Source organism: Capricornis sumatraensis, chromosome 6 (assembly GCF_032405125.1).
Source record: "Capricornis sumatraensis isolate serow.1 chromosome 6, serow.2, whole genome shotgun sequence".
Taxonomy (NCBI): Eukaryota; Metazoa; Chordata; class Mammalia; order Artiodactyla; family Bovidae; genus Capricornis; species Capricornis sumatraensis.
In genome coordinates this window covers 117,537,835-117,558,376 of record NC_091074.1, presented here as the reverse complement: position 1 = coordinate 117,558,376, position 20,542 = coordinate 117,537,835, and the positions used below count along the sequence as shown (strand labels likewise).

The window sequence follows — 20,542 nt, the reverse complement described above, 5'->3', positions numbered from 1 at the left end:
CAGAATGTTCTCTTAATAAACAAGAAATTAAGTCTTAATAATGCAGCAAGAAGCCCATTAACCCCTCTTGATCTAAGGTTTGCTTCTTCCAGTTCTCAGTCCTGAGGGACCTGGGCTATTTCGACTTCTCTTTCACAGGCCCCTTAGAGAGCCTGAGCTGACACGTGTAATATTTATTTCCTCTGCCTCCTGGCTCTAACTTCTAGCTTATATTGACTTATTTAATCATTTACTTCTCCATTCGTCTCTCTGTTCATCTATCCATTTAATCATCTGTCTCCCCATCCATACATCCATCTACCCATCAAATGGTAACTGAACTTTGGCTCTTCATTTGACCTGGGAGAAGCATTGGGAACATTACAAAAAAGAATCAGATAGAGTCCTTCTTGCCTCAGGCCACTACTCACCCTCTGGAACTCAACATCTAATTGTTGAGTATAAAGTCATCATTAAGCCAAGTCTGTTCAGGTTGCTGCAGATCCAAAGGATGGACGGTTCTCCTGTATAACTGGCAAAGGCTTCATGGGAAGGTGCAGATATGAGTTTCTTATCCTGAACTCAGCTTAAATCTAGGCATGGGGAACCCAGAGATTAATTTTAATGATCCTAAATCTTCTCACTGGGAGATTTCAGTCTAGTAGTTAAGGAAGATATGTCATTCAACAAACACTGTAGAGCCGGGCCACTTCTGTATTTATCCCTTCATCCACACATAAAATGCTGATCATTTCTTAAGCACATAATATATGATTGTGCTAGGCAACGACAACGAAGTGATGAAAGGCTCTTATATCCTCGTTGACTTCACAGAGCTTCTTCTCTAGTAAAAGAGACAGGCTGTTCAACAAGCAATCACCAGGAAGTGTAGCAGGTAACAAACTGCAGAAATAAAAGGGGGCCATGCATGAAAGCATGTGGTTAGCGTTCTTACTTCAGCCTAAGTAAACAGTTGGTGACTCACGGGAGGCTTCCCAGAGGCGGTGTTGCGTTTGGTGCCACCTGAGCGGTGAGTAGAAGTCAGCCAGGAGGAAAAGCAGAGCCCCAAGCATGAGAGGAAAAAGGCCACATTTGTGTAGGACCGAGCATAGCTGGAGTGACAGCAGACGCAGCTGGGGGCGATCAGGTCACCAGTGGCTTGGGTCCCGCAGTACCGATGGGGATGCAGGCACCCCTCTTCCAGGCTGCATCCCACCCCACGCAGCTGTACCTTCACTCTTCATCTGGCCTATGTTTTGAAGTGATTCCTGCGTGTGTCTGTCTCCCTAGACCAGTGTCGCCCAATCAAAATATGACATCAGCCGCTAGTGTGAGTCACATGTGCCATTTACAACTTTCCAACCACATTTTTAAAAGTGAAAAGAAAAAGGGGAGAATCAATTTAACCATATATTTTATCTCACATAATATATCCAGAATATTATTTCCACATGTAATGAAAAACTGTTATTGATATTTTTATTTCTTTTTTTCCTGTTAGTCCGTTTTTATTTTGTAATTGAAGTATAGTCGATTTACAGCATTGTGTTACTGTTAGATGTGCAGCAGAGTGATTCAGTTGTGTATTTTTTTTCAGATTCTTTTCCATTGTAAGTTACTACAAGATACTGAATATTGTTCCCTGCATTATATAGTAAATCCTTGTTGCTTGCCTTTTATGTATAGTAATTTGGACCTGTTAATTGCACACTCCTAATTTATCCATCCTACCCTCTTCCCTTTGGTAACCGTAAGTTTGTTTTCTGTGTCTGTGAATCTGGTTTGTATATAAGCTCATTTGTATCACTTTTTAGAACCTGCATATAAGTGACATCATGTGATACTTGTCTCTCTCTCTTACTTCGCTTAGTATAATCATCTCCAGGTCCATCCATGTTGTAGTAAGTGGCACGGTTTCATTCTCTTGTATGACTGGGTAATATTCCATGGCACCTATGTAACACATCTTCATAAGACAAGCATCTGTTGATGAGTGTTGAGTTGTCTCCTTGCCTTGGCTGTTGTGAATAGTGCTGCTATGAACACGGGTACATGGATCTTTCCCACATATCTCTGGATATGTGCCCAGGATTGCAATTGCTGGATCACATTTTCAGTTTTTTAAGGAGCCTCCATACCATTTTCCATAATGGCTGCACCAGTTTACATTCCCACTGACAGTAGAGGAAGGTTCCATTTTCTCCACACCCTTTCCAGCCTTTGTTGTTAATGAGATATTTTAGTTTGCTTTTTTTTTTTTTACATTGTCCAGTTCTTGGGATTCCACTGTGTAGTTTGTAGGCACAGAGTATCTCAGTTTGGAATGACTGGATTTCAGATGCCCAGCAACCACATTTGGCCAATGGCTCCTATACTGGACAGCACGCTCATTCACTGGGTGACTCTAAGGATGGGGGCGCTGTCTTACTCACTTGTCACTGTTGCCTGGCGGAGTGCTCAGAACACACGGAATACAGTGCATATATGTGAGCTAAACAGAATGAACGCCCTGGAGAGCGGTAAAGCGAGGTGATGACAGCTGTCTTGCAGGGGAGGGTGCGGCCGGGAAAGCCGCACCAGGAAGGTGATAACGGAGCAGGTTCTGAAGCGTATACAGGAGAGACCAGGCCACGGACACAGGGCAGTAAGAGGAGGCAACACTGGAATAGGGCTCAGAAAGCTGGACAGGATTTCAGGAGCCAGACATGCCAAGGGAGGAAATCATGGCATTCCAAGCAGAAAATAAAGAAATAAAAATGGAGTCTGAGGAAAGACTGGGAGAGAAATGGGCAAGAATAGAGCATGGAGGCAGAATGAATGGTTTGGCTGAAAGACAGGCTGTAGGCTCCACCGGGAGCACTCCGAACCACGAGGAAACCACGCTCTAAACGCAGTATGGCGGGGCCAAGGCGGAGGGATCAACGTGTGTCAGGACCGTGTCCGCCTCCTAGGATAACCCCTGTTCTTCCCAAAGTAGTTGTGTGTGTGTGTGTGTGTGTGTGTGTGTGTGTGTTAACCTTCCCTTTAACTCAAAAAATCATCAGCATTCTAAAGAAATTTCAGTTATCTTAGATATCAGCCTTTTGTCCTCAGAAAGTTATCGGTAACGTTTATTCTCTGATGACTCTATTGTATTGGGTTGAGGAAAAGTAAGGATAAGTCTTATATGATTGATAATGTGCAGTATTGAACAATGGCAGAACTCATTCTGGACCAGGCAGAGCTCAGGTACTTCATGTCATTAACATATTTAACGCTATGACAACCTAGGAGGCAAACACAGTTACTGCTTCCAATATCACACACGGAGAGCCTGCAGTGCCGAGAGATTAGGCAACTGGCTCCTGTAGCTAGTTCAAATCCAGGCAGCCTAGTTCTAGAATCAATGGTTCTGCTACTATTCCAAATGATTTTGGTTGCTACAACAAGCAGATACTAATGTAAAGACTTTGTATGTATTAATTAATTTATTCTTAATTACTCCATGAAATAGGTGCTTTTCTTCTTCTAATCTTATTCGTGAATAAGCTGAGAAACAGAGAGGTTAACGAATGTCCCCACATTCGCAGTTAGTTGAGAGTGAAACCAGAGGGGCAAGAATCAGATCTGTTTAGGTGGAGCTTCCCTTCTGAAGTTCTGATGAAGCATCCTGTTATCCAAAATAAAATCCACCATAAACTCGTACTGTTAGTAACACATGCATTTATTTCTAAGGAAAATTTCATGGAGTAAATTAGGTAAGGTTTTCTCTCTCTATCTCTTCTACACTATGCCTAACTTTCTTGTCGTCCCCCCCTCCTCCAAAATGTAGCTTAAGAAATATTTATGGGATAAATAAAAAAAAGTGAATGGATTAACTGCTGACTATTAATATATCCCAAGCACCAGACTTTGGACAAAGGATTATGTTACATGCATGCTCAGTCCCTCAGTTGTGTCCATCTCTTTGCGAACCCTCTGCCTATGGAATTCTCCAGGCAAGAATACTGGAGTGGGTAGCCATTTCCTCCTTTGGGGGATCTTTCTGACCCAAGGATTGACCCCAGTCTCCTAGAGCAGTGACTGATATAGACAGCGGGCTTCCCCAGTGGCTTGGTGGTAAAAAGTCCATCTGCAATGTAGGAGACCGAGCTTCGAGTCCTGAGTCGGGAAGATCCCCTGGAGAAGGAAATGGCAACCCATTTCAGTATCCTTGCCTGGGAAATCCCATGGACAGAGGAGCCTGGCAGGCTGCAGTCTGTGAGGCTGCAAAAGAGTCAGACATGACTTAGCAATTAAACCACAACAACAATAATTCAGATAGGATCTGCTTTCACAGGACTGACAGTTTAGCTCTTCCTCTCTCCGAAGACACATAGTTACTCCTATTTCTTTCTCTGTATTTGTGTCTAAACTACGCCTTATCTCTCTCTCCCCCATCTCTCGCTCTCTCTGTCCATCCGTCTATCTGGGAAGGGGTAGCAGAAGGAGAAAGAGAGGGAGGAAAGGAGGAAGCAAGGAGGGAAGAGGAGAGGGGAGAGACGAGCGGAGGGCTAAGAGGACCTGGGTGGTAGGAAGGAACCAGAGGAGGCGGAGAAAGGAGCGGGAAGGGGTCAGCTGAGTTTGTTTTCACGATTCCCCTCCTGTTGAAGTTTTGTGCTCACCACCGCTTCTGGACTGTCTTGCTTGCATTGTGCTCTTGATTTTCAGAAGCAGTAGGAAATCTGGGCAAAATTAGAGGTCCAAAGCTACGGTCTGCTTCGAAGCCCTGAAGCCTCTCTACCCCTCATGGAGTTCAACGGCCTGCCTGACTTCTCTACTTTTCCCTGCAGGGGAGGAGGCCTTGACCATGTACATGGACAAAACTCGCCTGGACAGAAAATCAGGGAATGCCACGCAAAGTGTTGAAGCTCTGCACCAGCTTGCCTCATCCTACTTTGTTGACCGTGACGGCACCATGAGGAGGCTCCATGAGATCCAGATATCAACGGGAGCAATCAAGGTACAGCTTGAGGGTGGCAGGTTCTTAAGACAGCAGCATTGCACTAAAGTGGTCTGAGTCAATGGGCAAATGAAATCCCTAGCTTCCTTACTTCCTAAGGAGCTAACAGTGCCCTTGGCCAGCCACTCTGACTGAGGTTGTCCAATGCCCTATAATACCCTGAGCACTGTCATTAAGACCACATGTCCTGATTTCCTGGGGCAGCCCTGGCTGTGGTCATGAGGCGTAATTATCCATAGTACTCTCACTCTTCAAGTTCTATGTAATTTATTTCCAGGCGCCCTTTATAGGTGAAGAAACTGAGGCTACACTGGGTAATTCATTTTTACAAGGTCATGGAGTTCACAGAAGTCAGATTATGCCCAGGCCAGTAATTGGTTAACATCTGTGTTTTTCATCTCCCTCTCCCCATTTTACAGATGTGAACACTGAGGTCCAAAAGTTGAAGACTTTTGCTCAGGGTTACACAGCTAGCCAGTTCATTAACAGGGATTAGAACTCTACTCTCTAGACCAGGGTCAGGAATATTTTTTGTCAAGAGCCAATAATAAATATTTCAAGATATGACCCCTGTTGCTACAACTCACCTATGCTGCCATAGAACAAAATCAGCCATAGACAATGTATAAAAAAAAATGTACTTATAAAAACAGCCAGCCTGTCACGCTCATCTACCCAGTGCTGTAGACCCTTCCAAGATGATGGGAAAGCTCTGAATGTGTGCTGTCCAAGACAGGAGCCACTAGACATATGGGGTTATGGAGCTCATGACGTGTGGCTGCTTACAAACTATATTATTTGCAAGATTTTTTTAAAAAATTTGTTTAAATTTAAATAGCCATATTGGAAAGAGCAGCTGTTAAGTTTCAGCTCACTGCCTTAGAGCATAGCTACTTAAATACTTCACTTTCAATATAAGAAAGTCAAGGATTACCTTTATAAAGAGAATTGAAGGAGGGCATTTTTGATAAAAAGGATTAGTTCTTTGAAGGGTTTCAGTGAAGACTTTTTAGCATCTCAGGTTCTCTTAAACCAGATTATACCTGCATTTTTTACCTCTCATTCTTCAGCCTGGTTTCTTCTGAATAAAATGCAGACTTAGGTTGCTGTTGTTGCTAGTCTTCTATCAAGACATTAAAAGGTGCCTCTCAAGATGGTGTGCGTGTGAAGGGTTGGGGGGTGGCAGGGGAGTGTTGGTAGGAGTCAGGCAGATGAGTCAGAAATTGACCAAGGGAAGAGAAGAAACGTGGGCGGGAGAGCCTTGCTGAGGAGGGAGAGAAATAAATCAGATCGACAAACAAAGAGCCGGCTTATCCGAGAAGAATCGCCTGTATCGGGGGGATTATGTTGTTAGGGAACTCGGCACGGAGAGCTGGAGCTTTATGAAGCCATCGGAGTCAGAGTAGCCAAGCAAAGGCCTGGTTTTCATTATCACCAAATGGTTCCCTCCCCGCCGGGATGGGACTCAGAATTGAGATATTGAAGCTCTGTCGGGAGATAATCCTCTCTTGTGCATCCTGGAGGTGCAGTCTGCCTCTTTAGGAGGAGTTTCTCAGAGAAATTAGACAGAGGCCGCTCAAGAAACCATTCTTGCAACAGCTCCACCCTCGACATTCAATCTGGGACTCAGGTTTTTCTAGCCATTTCTTGAGGCTACTTCAAGACCCCGCTGGTTAGAATGGGCCTCCCTGCCAGCTTTGTCTAAGATGAGCAGCCGACCAGGTGGGGAAGTTTTGCCAGTCGTTTCCTCTTCCTGAGTATCTCTATAGCAAGATGAATTGGTAGTTTTGAATGTCTTTCAACAATAACCATGCTATTATTCTATACACAAAAAAGAATAAATTACTTTTTAAAAGCAAAGCCTAATAACCTTCCATTTATGTACTGTTTCCTAAGTGCTGAACACTTCGAAAACATGATCCCTTTACTGTTAGGGTCGATATTGTAGAGATAGGGAAATTGAGGCTTATACAGGGGAGTTACTGACCCAAGCTCTACTGCTGGACAGAGGCGGAGCTGGCATTCTTAGAATCCTCCTTCTCTATAGCAGTCAGAGCTGTGTCTTAGCAGCAGGATGCAAACCCCAAAACAAGCCCACCAACGACTGTGATGAAGAAGCCACTTTACATACTAACCCATTCATATTTCAAGGTTATCTTTTAGAATAGCTGTTTGTGCTGTTGTCCACCACCTCAGTTATTCTCAGACAGTGTTTTGGAAACACACCACCAGAGGACAGGGGCGTTCATTCTGCAGTGGAGCTGATTGTGCTCTTTGCTAATTTTTATGTGAAAATGGGAATGAGTTTATTGTTCTTGCCTAATGACAATGCATACGTACTCATTGATAATGCACATTGCAATTCATAAGGCTCTTGGTAATGAGATGTCTATTATTGAATATACACCATGTGTCAGGTACTTCCGCCCATCAGGTTTAGTCTCACAACCTTCATGGGAAGGATTTATTAGCTTCAGGTTCCAGGAGCCTAGAGAAGTGCCTGTGGTCACACAGCAAATCAATAGCCCAGTCAGGATTTACCACTGACCCTCCTATTTCCAGAGCCCATGGTTTCAAAATACACTTTTGTGTTTCCACTTGTTATCAGTTCATATAATTCAGTGGCTCGGTGTCATGAGAACCAAGGATAGAACCTGGGCGTTCTGGCTCCCGTCTGTGCTAGACTGCCCTGCTACCCTGGCCGTTTGGCGCCAGTCAGCCCTGGTCCTCGGCACAGGCAAGGGGCTTGGGGAGTGGCCACGGGTGCAGTGAGACTCTCCTGGCTGCTGCTTCGCTGCTGGGGCCAACTCTGCAGGACCTGTCTCAGCCAAGGGCATCTGTCTCACACCTGTCGCCCTCACTGTCCACTCAGGTCACAGAGACGCGCACTGGGCCCCTGGGCTGTAACAGCTACGACAATCTGGACTCTGTGAGTTCCGTCCTTCTGCAGAGCACTGAGAGCAAACTGCACCTTCAAGGTAGGATGTCAGTGGAAGTGATGGGAGCTGAGACGGGGAGGAGGGAGCAGCCTGCGGGAGGAGGGATGGGAGAGTATCAGGAGGCCAGAAGGGAGGGAGAAAGGAGAAGATGAAAGGCAGAGAGAAACCAATGAAAGCTAAAAATATGGAAATCAAGACAGTTATGATTTGATGTCTTTTTTAAAATTTTAACATATATGGGACATTAAATTCATGGTTATTAATTAGTTTTCAGAGATAAAGTATGGAAATGTGAGCTTTATCTGATTATTTTGATGAAAATGTCTAAACAGTGTTATTTATAGATGTTCCAGATCTAATATATATTAAAGTTTCATATCATGGCATCTGAACTTCCCATATTATTGTGTTTGATTCTCAATGTATTTTGGCAGATGTTATTTGAATTCAAAAAACTATAGGGCACTTTATAGAATTTGGGGTTCCGTGTAATCTTTCTCCTTCTTTGTTAATCATTTGCGGTTTTTAGTACATTCATACATATATATGTGTTTGTGTAGGTGTGTGTGCTTTTAGCAGAGTTTGCAAATGAGAACATTCAGTGCTGGCTAAAACAGAGCAAGACAAACACTCTTAGGCATTGCTAGTAAAATTGCAATAATTCCAAGGATTAGTTTGTTGAAGTATATATTTGTATTTATTATCTATTGTATGTGAAGTCGATATATACTCAAGACCTTGAAGGAAACATGTTTTAACACAGTCATTTTATCCTGATTAATTCATCATGAAGAGAAGTTGTAGGGGGGGGAAATGATAAGACTTTTAAGTATAGATAGTGCTGTTTTAAAAAGCATAATTTATAAGAGCAAAGAAAGAAACAATGTAAAGATCTCAATTTTCTACCTGAGGAGACTAAATGAATTATGTAGCATCCATACCACATAATATTAGGCAGGTGCTAAAATGTTATTTGTAAAGAATTTTCAACTACAAAATGATTTGGTATGATGTTAATTAAAAATGGATGATTTTGATTGAAGGAATGATATGAGCTTAATGTAAAAGGATAAGGAAAAATAAAATTGCAAGGAATTATGCCGAGATGTTAAGAGGTTACTTCTGGATGATTAGGTTAGAGGTGATTTATTTTAGGCTTCCAATTCCTTTTCTAACTTTTCCACAATGATCATGTATTAACTTTATAGTCAGGAAAAAATGGCATATACTTTGACTTTGAGCGAGCTAAGAATGTGACCTTCTAGAAAGGTATGTGATAAAGGTGATTCTGAATGTCAGTGGGAGGAAAGTTGGGTTTAGATTGGCAGATCGAGCTAAGCAGAGCCTAATATGACTTTTATATTCTGGTTCCTTGGCAACTCTTTGATTCATGCTCCTGTTAATAGAAGATGGTTGGAAAGCGGTACGGGGTAAGCTTGGCAGTGTCACTTGGGAGCAGTGAATGAAAATCCATCAGGGAAATTCAGGTCAAGAGAACAGTCTAGTGTTAAAAGCCGAGAAAACAAAACCTCAAATACATGAAGAATAATCCTATCCCTCTTTATTAGAGAAAAGAGTAGACAGATGGGCTTGGTTATGCCTGATAAGAAATGAATAAGAAAGGCCGACCAACCTTGGGGATGCTAAGATTTCCACCGTGAGTTCCCGAGATGCCTATAGTGAACTTGCGGAGTGAGAACAGGGTTTGAATCCAGGAAGTGTGGCTCTGACCTGTGTCTGATCACCCTGCTGTGCACGAAGGAGGTAGAGAGACCTGTAGTGATATCTGAAGTAAATTTAGACAGGATGAGCAAGATGGTGCTAGGAAGTTATTAAGATCTTAGGGATATTTAGAAACGGATTTACCTTGAAGCTACGGAAGTTTAAGATCCAGGGCTCTCTGGCCTTCTAAGTCCCTAACTTTTCTCACTCTAAATATTCACATTCCCATGTGATTTTGAATTCCTTTCCTCAGTAGGCACCTGTAGCATAAGCCTCAGTCCTCCAAAACCCAGCTCTGCCATTGGTTCCAGTATTTGTTGCTCAGTCACTAAGCACTTAAATGAAGTGAGCATTAATTTGAGAGTACTAGGAACCATGAAAGGGTTTTAAAAAACAAAATAGCAGGAAGAGATTAATGTTTTGGAAGATTGATCTGGCTATTGTGTGGTCAGTTAATTAAAAAGAGTAGATTAGAGGTTGGTGACCAGTTAGTTAGGGACTGCTGCAGTATTCAAGAAGAAATGTCACAAATTTAGGAAGGAGCAGTTGAGATGGAGTGAAATAGACCAATTTCGGAGTTACTTAGGAGGCATCCTGACGAGGATTTAGTGAAAAGAACATGAAAATTTAGATATTTGAGTGACTGGAGTGAGAAGATAAGATAGAGCTGATGGACAGGAAAATACATATGATGCAAGGTAGTGTGTAATATAATAGAGATAGTAAAAGTAATGCACATTATTATGGAGATTCAGGAAAATAAAAAGGTAATTCGTTCAATCTGTCTAGGTAGAGGAGTCATAGAAAGGAGAAAAATATTCTCCTGATGGAGAGTAGAACAGAGAAGCGTCTTACTGTAAGACAGAAGAGTATCTCTTGATTTAGAGGTAGGCTGATATTTATACTTGGACTGCAAGATCTAACCAGTCCATCCTAAAGGAGACCAGTCCTGGGTGTTCATTGGAAGGACTGATGCTAAAGCTGAAACTCCAATACTTTGGCCACCAAAGACCCTGATGCTGGGAGGGATTGGGGGCAGGAGGAGAAGGGGACGACAGAGGATGAGATGGCTGGATGGCATCACCGACTTGATGCACATGAGTTTGGGTGAACTCTGGGAGTTGGTGATGGACAGGGAGGCCTGGCGTGCTGCAATTCATGGGGTCGCAAAGAGTCGGACACGACTGAACTGAACTGAACTGATATTTATTCAGTAGCATACAGAAAGCAGTGAGTGAAACAAAAAGGTTGATAAATTGGACTACATTAAAATTAATTTCTGTTCATCAGAAGATGCCATTCATAGAATGAAAATTCAAGTTACAGAGTGGAAGGCAATATCAATGATAAATGTATCTGACCCAGGGCTGATGTGTAAAATATGGACACCCCAGGATCGAACCTGGGCCTCCTGCCTTGTAGGCAGAGCTACCAAGGAAGCACGCAAAATCTGTAAACAACCTCTGAAACCAGTAAGTGAAAGGCAGACAGTCCAGGGAGACAGGAAGAGGGATGAAAAGACACGAACAGGCACTCCAGAAACAAGAATATCAAAATGGCAAACAGATATTTGAAAAAGTGAATAACTTTACTTGTCCTCAGAAAATGTAGATTGAAACAGTCCAGTGTCGTAACACAGCAGTCAGTCTGGCTCAGTTGGAAAAAACTGACGATATCTAGGAGTGATGACGCGGAATAGTGGGTGTGTACACGCATTGCTTCCAGAAGAATACATTTTCCAAATTACTTTGGAAAGCTCTTCTTGGCAGCTTCCACTAAGAACTCAATATGCCTTGACCCCATGACCCAACAGTTACAACTCCTAGGAATATGCCCAAGAGAATTATTACATATGTTCACCAAAAATCATGAGTGTTCATGAGTTTTGTTCAAAAGAGTCTCCTAAATGGAAATAGCCCCCAAATCCCCATCAACAAGAAAATGGATAATTTGTCATACAGTCACATGACAGGCTACAGTACAGAAATGAGAAAGAATAAACCCCCATTCGTATTTTATTTTCACTGCTCTGGGTCTTCATCTCAGCGTCCGGGCTTTTTTTAGTGGTGGAATGTGGGCCCAGTTGCTGTAACGCATGGGCTTAGTTGCCCCGCGACATCGGAGACCTTAGTTCCCCCACCAGGGATGGAACCCATGTTCCACGCGTTGAAAGACAGATTCTTAAGCACTGCACCACCGGAGGGGTCCCTAAACTACTGTTCTATGCAGCAGTATGGAAGAAGCTCATGAATGTAACACTGAATACAAGAGAGACTTCCCTGGTGGTCCACTGGTTAAGAATCTGCAGGCGACGCCGATTCAATCCCTGGTCAGGGAACTAAAATCCTACGTGTCGCAGATCAACTAAGCCCTAGTCCACAACTAGAGAGACGCCCGCGCTCCCCAAGGAAAGAGCCCAGGTGCCACAGAATTAAAGAAGCCAGACAGGAAAGAGGAGATGCTGCTATGACTCTGCTCTTTCCACCAGTCAGAAAGTCACACACACACACTGTTTCAGGATTCCTTTGCAGAGGAGGAACAGGGGAGTGATGGGAATGAGATGAGAGAGGTTTCTGGAGGTCTTGGTAAGGTTTTGATCACGATGGCACACACGGATGTGTTTACTCTGTGAAGATCGATACAGCTGTACACGCATGACTTATATGTGTACATTTCTGTGTATAAAATATGCAGCTACTATGCTTTTTATTTAATAATGTGCTCTATTTTGACATCCTCTGCAAAAAGAAAACGTGAATAAAATGGAGACATAAAACAGCAGCAGGTGGTCCAGCCCAGCCTAAAGGGAAGCTGCCTGGACTTGCGGGTTGAAGAACCAGAAAGAACAGATGCTGCTTATTAAGCGTGTCCTTGTGTGCCAGGAGCTGTGTTAATTTATTTTTACTACACTTACATTTATGTGTTTCTTTTTATTTAACTTGTATTTGTTTTATATAATGGGATTTATTGCATTTTTAATGCTCATAGCATTTATAAGGGAAACATAGATAAATAACATTCCCAGTTTGTAGGTGAGGAGACTGGGGCTGAAGAGAGGTTTCTTAATAAGCCACTGAGCTGGGATTTTAACCCCAACACCCTGACTTTAGGGTTTCTCCCTCTTAAAATGGGTGGCTCCATATTCCTCTGGTCCCTCCTGATGCCTCTGCCTGAGGGTTGGGGGCAGATTCTGCAGGTTTATTAGGGTAGATGGAGGATTATACAAATGGCACTCAAATGACCTTCACTTTGTGCTGTTTCATAAAAGGTTCACAGAACTAGGCAAAGGTGGAGAGAAATATAAAAATTAAAAAAAAAAAGGAAGTTTGGAGATGGAGACTCGAAATGAGAAAGAATCATGGAAATGAACAGAGGCTATTAGTAGTCAAAGCAGCAACCACCGAGCTACTTGTAATAATGCTAATGGCATAATGATAACTTCTCATTTTTATCCTTTTCTCTCCAAGAAGCCCATGGAGTGTTTCACCGACATTGTCGTGTAATTGAATTGAGTATCCATCTGGTGAGATGGATGTACAGAGAACAGACCTCTGCCTCCATAGCTCACTGACGTGGAAAGGGATGCAGAAAAAATAGTTTGCTGAAATCAAGGGATAATTCAGAAATGTATTCATTCACACATTCCCTTACTCATTTAGTAATATTTATTGAATGTCAGCTATACATCAGACATTGTTTTAAGAACAGGATATAGAGCCCTGAATGAGCTAACTCTCAGTCATTTTGGAGTTTACATTGAGTGTGAGGGTGTTGGGTGAGCAGACATTAAACACGTAAACACAGAAATATATTTTCTTTACAGTCAGAGAGAGAGAGAGGGAATAGGTCATCTAGAAATTTGTAGACCATGGAACAGGCTTTAGATTTTACTCTGAATGAAATGAGAAACCATTGCAAATTCGGGCGGTGGAATAACTGGACCTGACTTCCATTTTACATGAATTACTATGACTGTTCTGTAGAAGAGGCTTGTCGAGGGCAAGATCGCATACAAGGAACCCAGCTAGAAGGCCATCATATTTATTATAGTGAGAGAAAAATGACAGCCTGGGCCACTGATAGTGACTGTGAGGGTTGTGAGAAGTGGCTGAATTATGGATATACTTTTAATTCAAGTACTGCTGACATTCTTTGTCAGTGGACTGAGGAAACACTTATGAGAGAAAGAGAGAAACAGAGGATGTTCCCGGAGTTTTGCCTGAGCTGCAGTGGTCGGGCTCCCTTCCTGCTATGGCGAATACTGTGGAAGGGATCTGTCTTGATGGGCTGTGAGGAATTGGGTTTGAACCCAGGTTTGAGAAGTCTGTTATGTCTACGTTGAGTGGACATTTGGAAAGTCAGGGGAGACGACAGCGATGTAAATTAGCATAGGGATGATATCTAATGATGTGAGGTTGGGTAAGATCACCTTGAGAGAGAGTATAGATAGAGAAAAGAAGGAGCCCAGTGATTGAGCCACGGGGAATTTAATATTTATAAGTTGGGATAATGGCATCATAATGAGGAACAAGAAAAGGAAGCTAAGAACTGGCTGAGGAGCAGAGTGGAGGCAGTGATGGGAAGAGAGCCAAGAGAATGTGGCACCCTAGGAGTCAGGTGGAGAGGTCATTGTCAATTGTGCGAATGGCTGCTGATGGGATGGGTAAGATGGAAATGAGAAGAGAGTAGTGGGGTCAGCGACATGGAAGGCATGGGTGACCCTGAGAACAAAGCCTCAGTAGAGCTATGGGAGTGGAAGCCTGAGTAGACTGACTTCAAGAAAAATGAGAAGAGAGGGAGTGAGGGCAGGGCTTTAGCAAACACTCCTGAGGAATCTCACCGTAAATGGTACAGTAGCAGAAGGTGACGTGGGGTCCCTGAGTTTTTCTTCTTTTTTAATATAGAAGCAACAAAACTCTGATATGTTGTCGGGGAATTATCTTCAGAGAGGGAAACCTTGATTCTGTGAGCAAGAGGGATTTTGCTCCACTGAGGTTATGGTTGAGCAGGGAAGAGGGAATAAGATCTCGCATATGACTGGGATTATTTACCTTAGATAAGACCTGCAAGTTCGCACAGGGTAAAGGGAAAAACAATATATGGACCCAAATGTGGGTCCGGTTCACAGTTGTGGTAACAGGGCCAGTTTCTTCAACTTTACTCGTGGTCACTTTTCATTGACCTGTTAAAAAAGATTTTTCAGATTTTCAGTTCAGTTCAGCCACTCAGTCGTGTCCGACTCTATGAGACCCCATGGACTGCAGCACGCCAGGCTTCCCTGTCCATCACCAATTCCTGGAGCTTGCTGAAACTCATGTCCCTCGAGTCAGTGATGCCATCCAGCCATCTCATCCTCTGTCGTCTCCTTCTCCTCCTGCCTTCAATCTTTCCCAGCATCAACGTCTTTTCCAGTGAGTCAGTTCTTCGCAGCAGGTGACCACAGTATTGGAGTTTCAGCTTCAGCATCAGTCCTTCCAATGAATATTCAGGACTGATTTCCTTTAGGAAATCACTTTAAGATCTTAAGATCACTTACTGATCTTGAATTATTTCTCCTCTGCCTCCTCCTTTTTTCTTCCCTCCTTCTTCCTTCTCCTTTCCCTTTCTTTTCCCCCCTGTCTCTTCTTGAAAGCTCAGCTCCTTCCAGAGCAGTCTCCGTCACCTATCACTGATGCCCTCGGAATCTATTCATGGCCTAAATGACGGCTCTTCTCTCGTTCATTGAGTTCAGTCCATCTATCCACGCCCAACACAGATGTCCATCCTCTCATCAGGAATCCTTCCTTCTCTACCTGTCTTGGCTCACCTCCTCCCATCACCATTTCTCTCTTCCCAGGATCCTTGCAATGATTGTCAAACCAGTTTTCTTGATTCTGATCACTTCTGCTGATCCATCCCCATCTAAGCAGCCAGTATGTTCTTCCTAGCACCAAATCAAATACTGTTACTTCTCTGCTTAAAACCCTTCCGAGTCTCTGAGCTGGGTATAAGGTATAGACCTGGGCGCCATGCTGGTGAGAATCAAAGCCTGTTTTCTTGGCTTTCTCATATTCCACCATCCGGTACACACCCGTATCCTTACTCCAGGCCTGTAGAATTTCTTACAGCTTACTGTAGACATCTTTTTTGTTGTTGTTTTTATTACTTTGCACCTTTGGACATCATTTCTCCAGTTCCTGGACTTCCGCTTCTCCCTGGAAAGCTCCTCTTCCTGCACCTGCTCAGGTTGTTAGACACCCTGCGCACCTTCTTCTCACTCTCTGTCACGTGATATTATTAATCTGACTGCCTAGTTGGAGTATAAATTCCTTATTGCTAAGGGCCATCTCTGTCTCTAACATGATATATAGAATCCGGCTCATAAACGGCGTACATACACGAAAGACATGTTAAATGAATATATAGCTAATCGAATAATTAAATGAATGAATCACCCAGCCCATAGTGAGCTCCATTTGCTCTGAATTCTAATGATTCTCATTCCACATCATGCCGGATCCAGTTCAACCTGAAAGGACGATGTCCTGAGGCCTCCGCTGTGCCAGGAGCCTCCCTTCCTGCATGGAGAACATTCTTCAGAGGGCACATGCCTTTTCGGCCACTTTGGAGGTTCTACCTTTCAGGCGAGAGCCAGGCCCCTTTACTCTCCCAAATGCCACCTCTTCCCAGAAGCCTCTTTTAAGACCCCTTGTATGGCATTTTTTTTTTAACTTCATCTTGCAACATGTTCATTTTGTTTAGGTTTTACCTTTCTTATTAAATTTAATCATAGGCTTCTTTAAGGAAGGGATTTTGCCAACTTTGTGTTTCATTATAGTAAATATAGTGCTGTGGCCACTGGGACTCATATAATATCTATTTGCTGAACTGGAAGTTGGTGTAGTATCGGTGTAACAGTGACCGGAGAAGGCGGAGGACCAGGAGGCTGGGGGAAGGAGAGAAAGAGGAAGGGAAACTGGCGTGGGAAGAGAGAGGCGAGAGCAGGTGAAGGATGGAGGTGAAGGGTGAGGAGGTGAAGGGTGGAGGAGGGTGGGGGAAGGGCGGAGAAGAAAAGGGGAGAGGAGCAGGGGGGTGAAGAAGAGGCGAGGCGAGGAGGAGAGGGAGGGGCGAGAGCAGGCGCCGCGGAGAAGGAGCGAGCCCCTTTCCTCGGCCGTTCGCATCATAAACTGAGCAGAGATGATTTTCAAAGCCTCTCGCATCAAATAGGAGACAGAGAGGGCAGAGCGTGTGGAGCTGTTTAAAAGCAACATTAGTTTGAGCTGTTACAGCTTCTCAGGCATCGTGCTTATACCCACGAGCTGGTTTATCTCTCCCACCAACTGAGAGCTAGGGATTATGCTCCCCATTACACAGATGAAGAAACTGAGGCCTCCCAAGGTAAAGTCACTTTCCCAAGGCCCCCACGCCGCAGCTTCTGGCTCCTGGCTGCCTGGGTGCCTATACAGCCTTTCTCCGGAGCTTTGAGTCAGCACAGCACATTCTCCGTGTGGAGAGAATGGGGCTAAACCCCTGCGCAGCTGCAGTGGTAGAGGAAGAGAGGAAGGACGGTGATTCCGTCTTTCTTTCATGAAGCCCCATCGCCCCCGGCGGCCTTGTGACCCCAGCGGGAGCGCCGAGTGATGGCTCCCAGCGCTGGCTCTAGTCAGCAGCTTTGGGCTGAATCCTCATTAAGAATTAGCCCGGGGTCGCAGGCAATGGCTCGTGACTAAGGGCCTTCTTGCTGCTTAGCCGGGGTCCAGGAGGCACCGATGGGGATCCGAACTTCCGCCTTCCCGCGGCTCTGTCTGTAAAAGCCCGTTGAACAAAAGAGCAGCGTCTTCATGACAAACGGGATTGATGGCTTCCACCCAACTGCTCGAGTCCAAATATTGGTTTTCCTTTATGAGCCAAGGAGCAGTGTGTTCTCTGCCTTGTGAGAAAAAGTGGAGTTCCTCTTGGTAAGGAGATTGAAGATACCGATTAAAGACTGGATCGGAACACAAGCAGAATAGGGAGGCACGCATGCGCAGTTGCTCAGTCATGTCCACCTCTTTGTGACTGGAGCCCATCAGGCTCCTGGGTCCGTGGGATTTCCCCAGTAAGAACACTGGAGTGGGTTGCCATTTCCTCCTCGAGAGGATCTTCCCCACCCAGGGATCTATCCTGTGTCTCCTGCACCAGCGGATGAATCCTTTACCACCGAGCCAGCAGAGAGGCCCAGAATGGGAGGACCCGAGAGCAAACGTGAAAGTGATCAGTCCTTGGACTAGTTAATCAAGCCTCTGAGCTTCTCCTGGTCTTCTAATCTGCAAAATTAGTCCGACTGATGCTGAAGCTCCAGTACTTTGGCCACCTGATGCGAAGAACTGACTCACTGGAAAATTCCTGATGCTGGGAAAGACTGAAGGCAGGAGAAGAAGGGGACGACCGAGGATGAGATGGTTGGATGGCATCACTGACTTGATGGACAGGAGTTTGAGCAAGCTCCAGGAGTTGGTGATGGATAGGGAACCCTGGTGTGCTGCAGTCCATGGGGTCGCAAAGAGTTGGACACGACTGAACTGAACTGAATCTGCACAAAATGGGAATGAAAATACCCCCGTCTCAGAGCCATGGTTTTGCGTTTATTTGGAAAATATGTAGAAAGTTCAGATGGTAAAAAAAAAATCTGCCTGCAATGCGGGAGACCTGAGTTTGATCCCTGGGTTGAGAAGATCCCCTGGAGAAGGAAAGGGCAATCCGCTCCAGTAATATTGCCTGGACAATTCCATGGATGGAGCCTGGCAGGCTGCAGTCCATGGGGTTCACAAAGAGTTGAGACATGACTGAGTGACTTAACACTTAACACATATATGGAAAGCATCTGTCCTAAAACGAAGGCTTCTGCTGCTGCTGCTGCTAAATTGCTTCAGTCGTGTCCAACCCTGTGCGACCCCATAGATGACAGCCCACCAGGCTCCCCCGTCCCTGGGATTCTCCAGGCAAGAACACTGGAGTAGGTTGCCATTTCCTTCTCCAGTGCATGAAAGTAAAAAGTGAAAGTGAAGTCGCTCAGTCGTGTCCGACTCTTAGCGACCCCATGGACTGCAGCCTACCAGGTTCCTCCATCCATGGGATTTTCCAGGTGAGAGTACTGGAGTGGGGTGCCATTGCCTTCTCCGCTAAAACCAAGGGGATTGATATAAAGTAATAGATGATTTCCTGGATAATTCTCACATGCCAGGAATAGAGTTCATTCTTTTATATCAGTCTATCGTGGAAACCTCAACACAATCCATTTTGCAGTTTTGTGAATTGAGGCTCACAGATGTTAATTAACTGTCCTGTAGTCAGCAGAGCAGGAATTCGAGCCCATGTCCCCTCAGTGGCAGTGCTCTTTAAGTACGTACTACATCGTGTCTCAACCTGAAATTTATATCGTAATCATGGTTTTTATTGGAGCCGGTAGTTCTGTAGCCCTTTCTATGCGCTGATAGGTTCTGCTGTTGACTTTTGAAAGTCTGTGATTTTCCTAAAATTACTTGCCAACTTGTGGATGTGTGTAGGCGTGCCATTTCCATAGCTATTCTCATACTCTCAAAAGAATCCAGAACCATAAAAGATCAAAATACCCTTTAGAACAGACGATTGTGAGAGCCTTGCAACATTCCAGGTGTAGATGATGATAAAAAGGGCTGCCTCTGACCAGGGGAAACCTGGAATAAAGTGGTGACTCAATACCCAGATCTGTAGAGAAAGAGCTAGATATGCTGATGGAGTATTAGCTGTATGGTGTGTGTGTGTGTTAGCCGCTCAGTCGTGTCTGACTCTTTACAACCACGTGGACTGTAGGCCGCCAGACTCCTCTGTCCAAGGAACTCTCCAGGCAAGAACACTGGAGTGGTTGTCATTCCCTTCTCCAAGCTGTGTTGAGGGAAGGCCTGTTAGAGGGTTCATCTTTTGGTGTGTGGTCATGTGAGGCTCTGCCTTTCAATAAACTTGTGGCCAAGTGTGCAGTGCAGAAATCCTGGACTGATCAGTGATCAATGAGACTGTTTGATCTACTTTAATCACCACGTCCCACTCGATTCCTTGTTGATCTCATTGATTGTACAGAAATCAGGCATCAGAATGGTCAAAACCTAAATCACCCATAGAAATTAATATATTGACTCTCTTTAAACAAGGTACCTGTTTATTTATTTTTTATTTTTTATTTTTATCTTTTGTTCTTACCTGTCAGAATTTATCTTAGGCGGAATTAAGCTCTCCTTTGGCACTGCGAACATAGCTCTTTCAGTGCATTTCACTGTATCCTGGGTACATTCTACCTTTTGTTATGTGCATGATTGTTCATATTTGCTACTAAATTCCAGTCAAGGTCCCTGGAAGTAGAATCCATATCCTTTTAAATGTGCTTATCATTCAGTTTTTACTTACTTGATGTGTGCAATTACTTATATAGTTTATGCCCAATATATATTTACTGATTTAAATTTATGTGAACTGTCAAATCAATTTGCTTTGAATCTTAGTATTTTTTTAAATTGTGATGAAATATACATGACAAAGTTTAATGTTGTAGGCATTTTAAAGTGCACAGTTCAGTGGCATTAAGCCTATTCACAGTGCTGTGCAACTACCATCCCTTACTGGTTCCAGAACTTTCTAACCATCCCATGTGGAAATTCTGTATGCATTAAACAGGCCTCTCTGTTCTTCACTCCCTCCAGTTCCTGGCAGCTACTGATTGCATTTCTGCCTCTATGTATTTGCCTGCTCTGAACATTTCATATGATTGAAATCATATAACGTGTGTGTGTGTGTGTGTGTGTGTGTGTGTGTGTGTGTCTGGCATCATTCATGTAGCGAAATGTTTTCAGGGCTCATCCATGTTGCGGCATGTAAGAGCACTTCATTCCATGACTGAGTTAGTATTCTACTGCGTGGATATCCATATCCA

The 20,542-nt window shown here is 44.0% G+C and overlaps 1 protein-coding gene across 1 annotated transcript in view; it reads left to right on the top strand.

The window, feature by feature from the left end:
- The window catches only part of BRINP1 (BMP/retinoic acid inducible neural specific 1), a 143,751-nt gene that overhangs the window by 77,878 nt on the left and 45,331 nt on the right, over positions 1–20,542 (top strand). The window contains exons 3-4 of the mRNA XM_068974535.1: positions 4,791–4,960; positions 7,833–7,938. Of these exons, the coding sequence (XP_068830636.1) occupies positions 4,791–4,960; positions 7,833–7,938 (276 nt within the window). The remainder of the gene's footprint in view (positions 1–4,790; positions 4,961–7,832; positions 7,939–20,542) is intronic.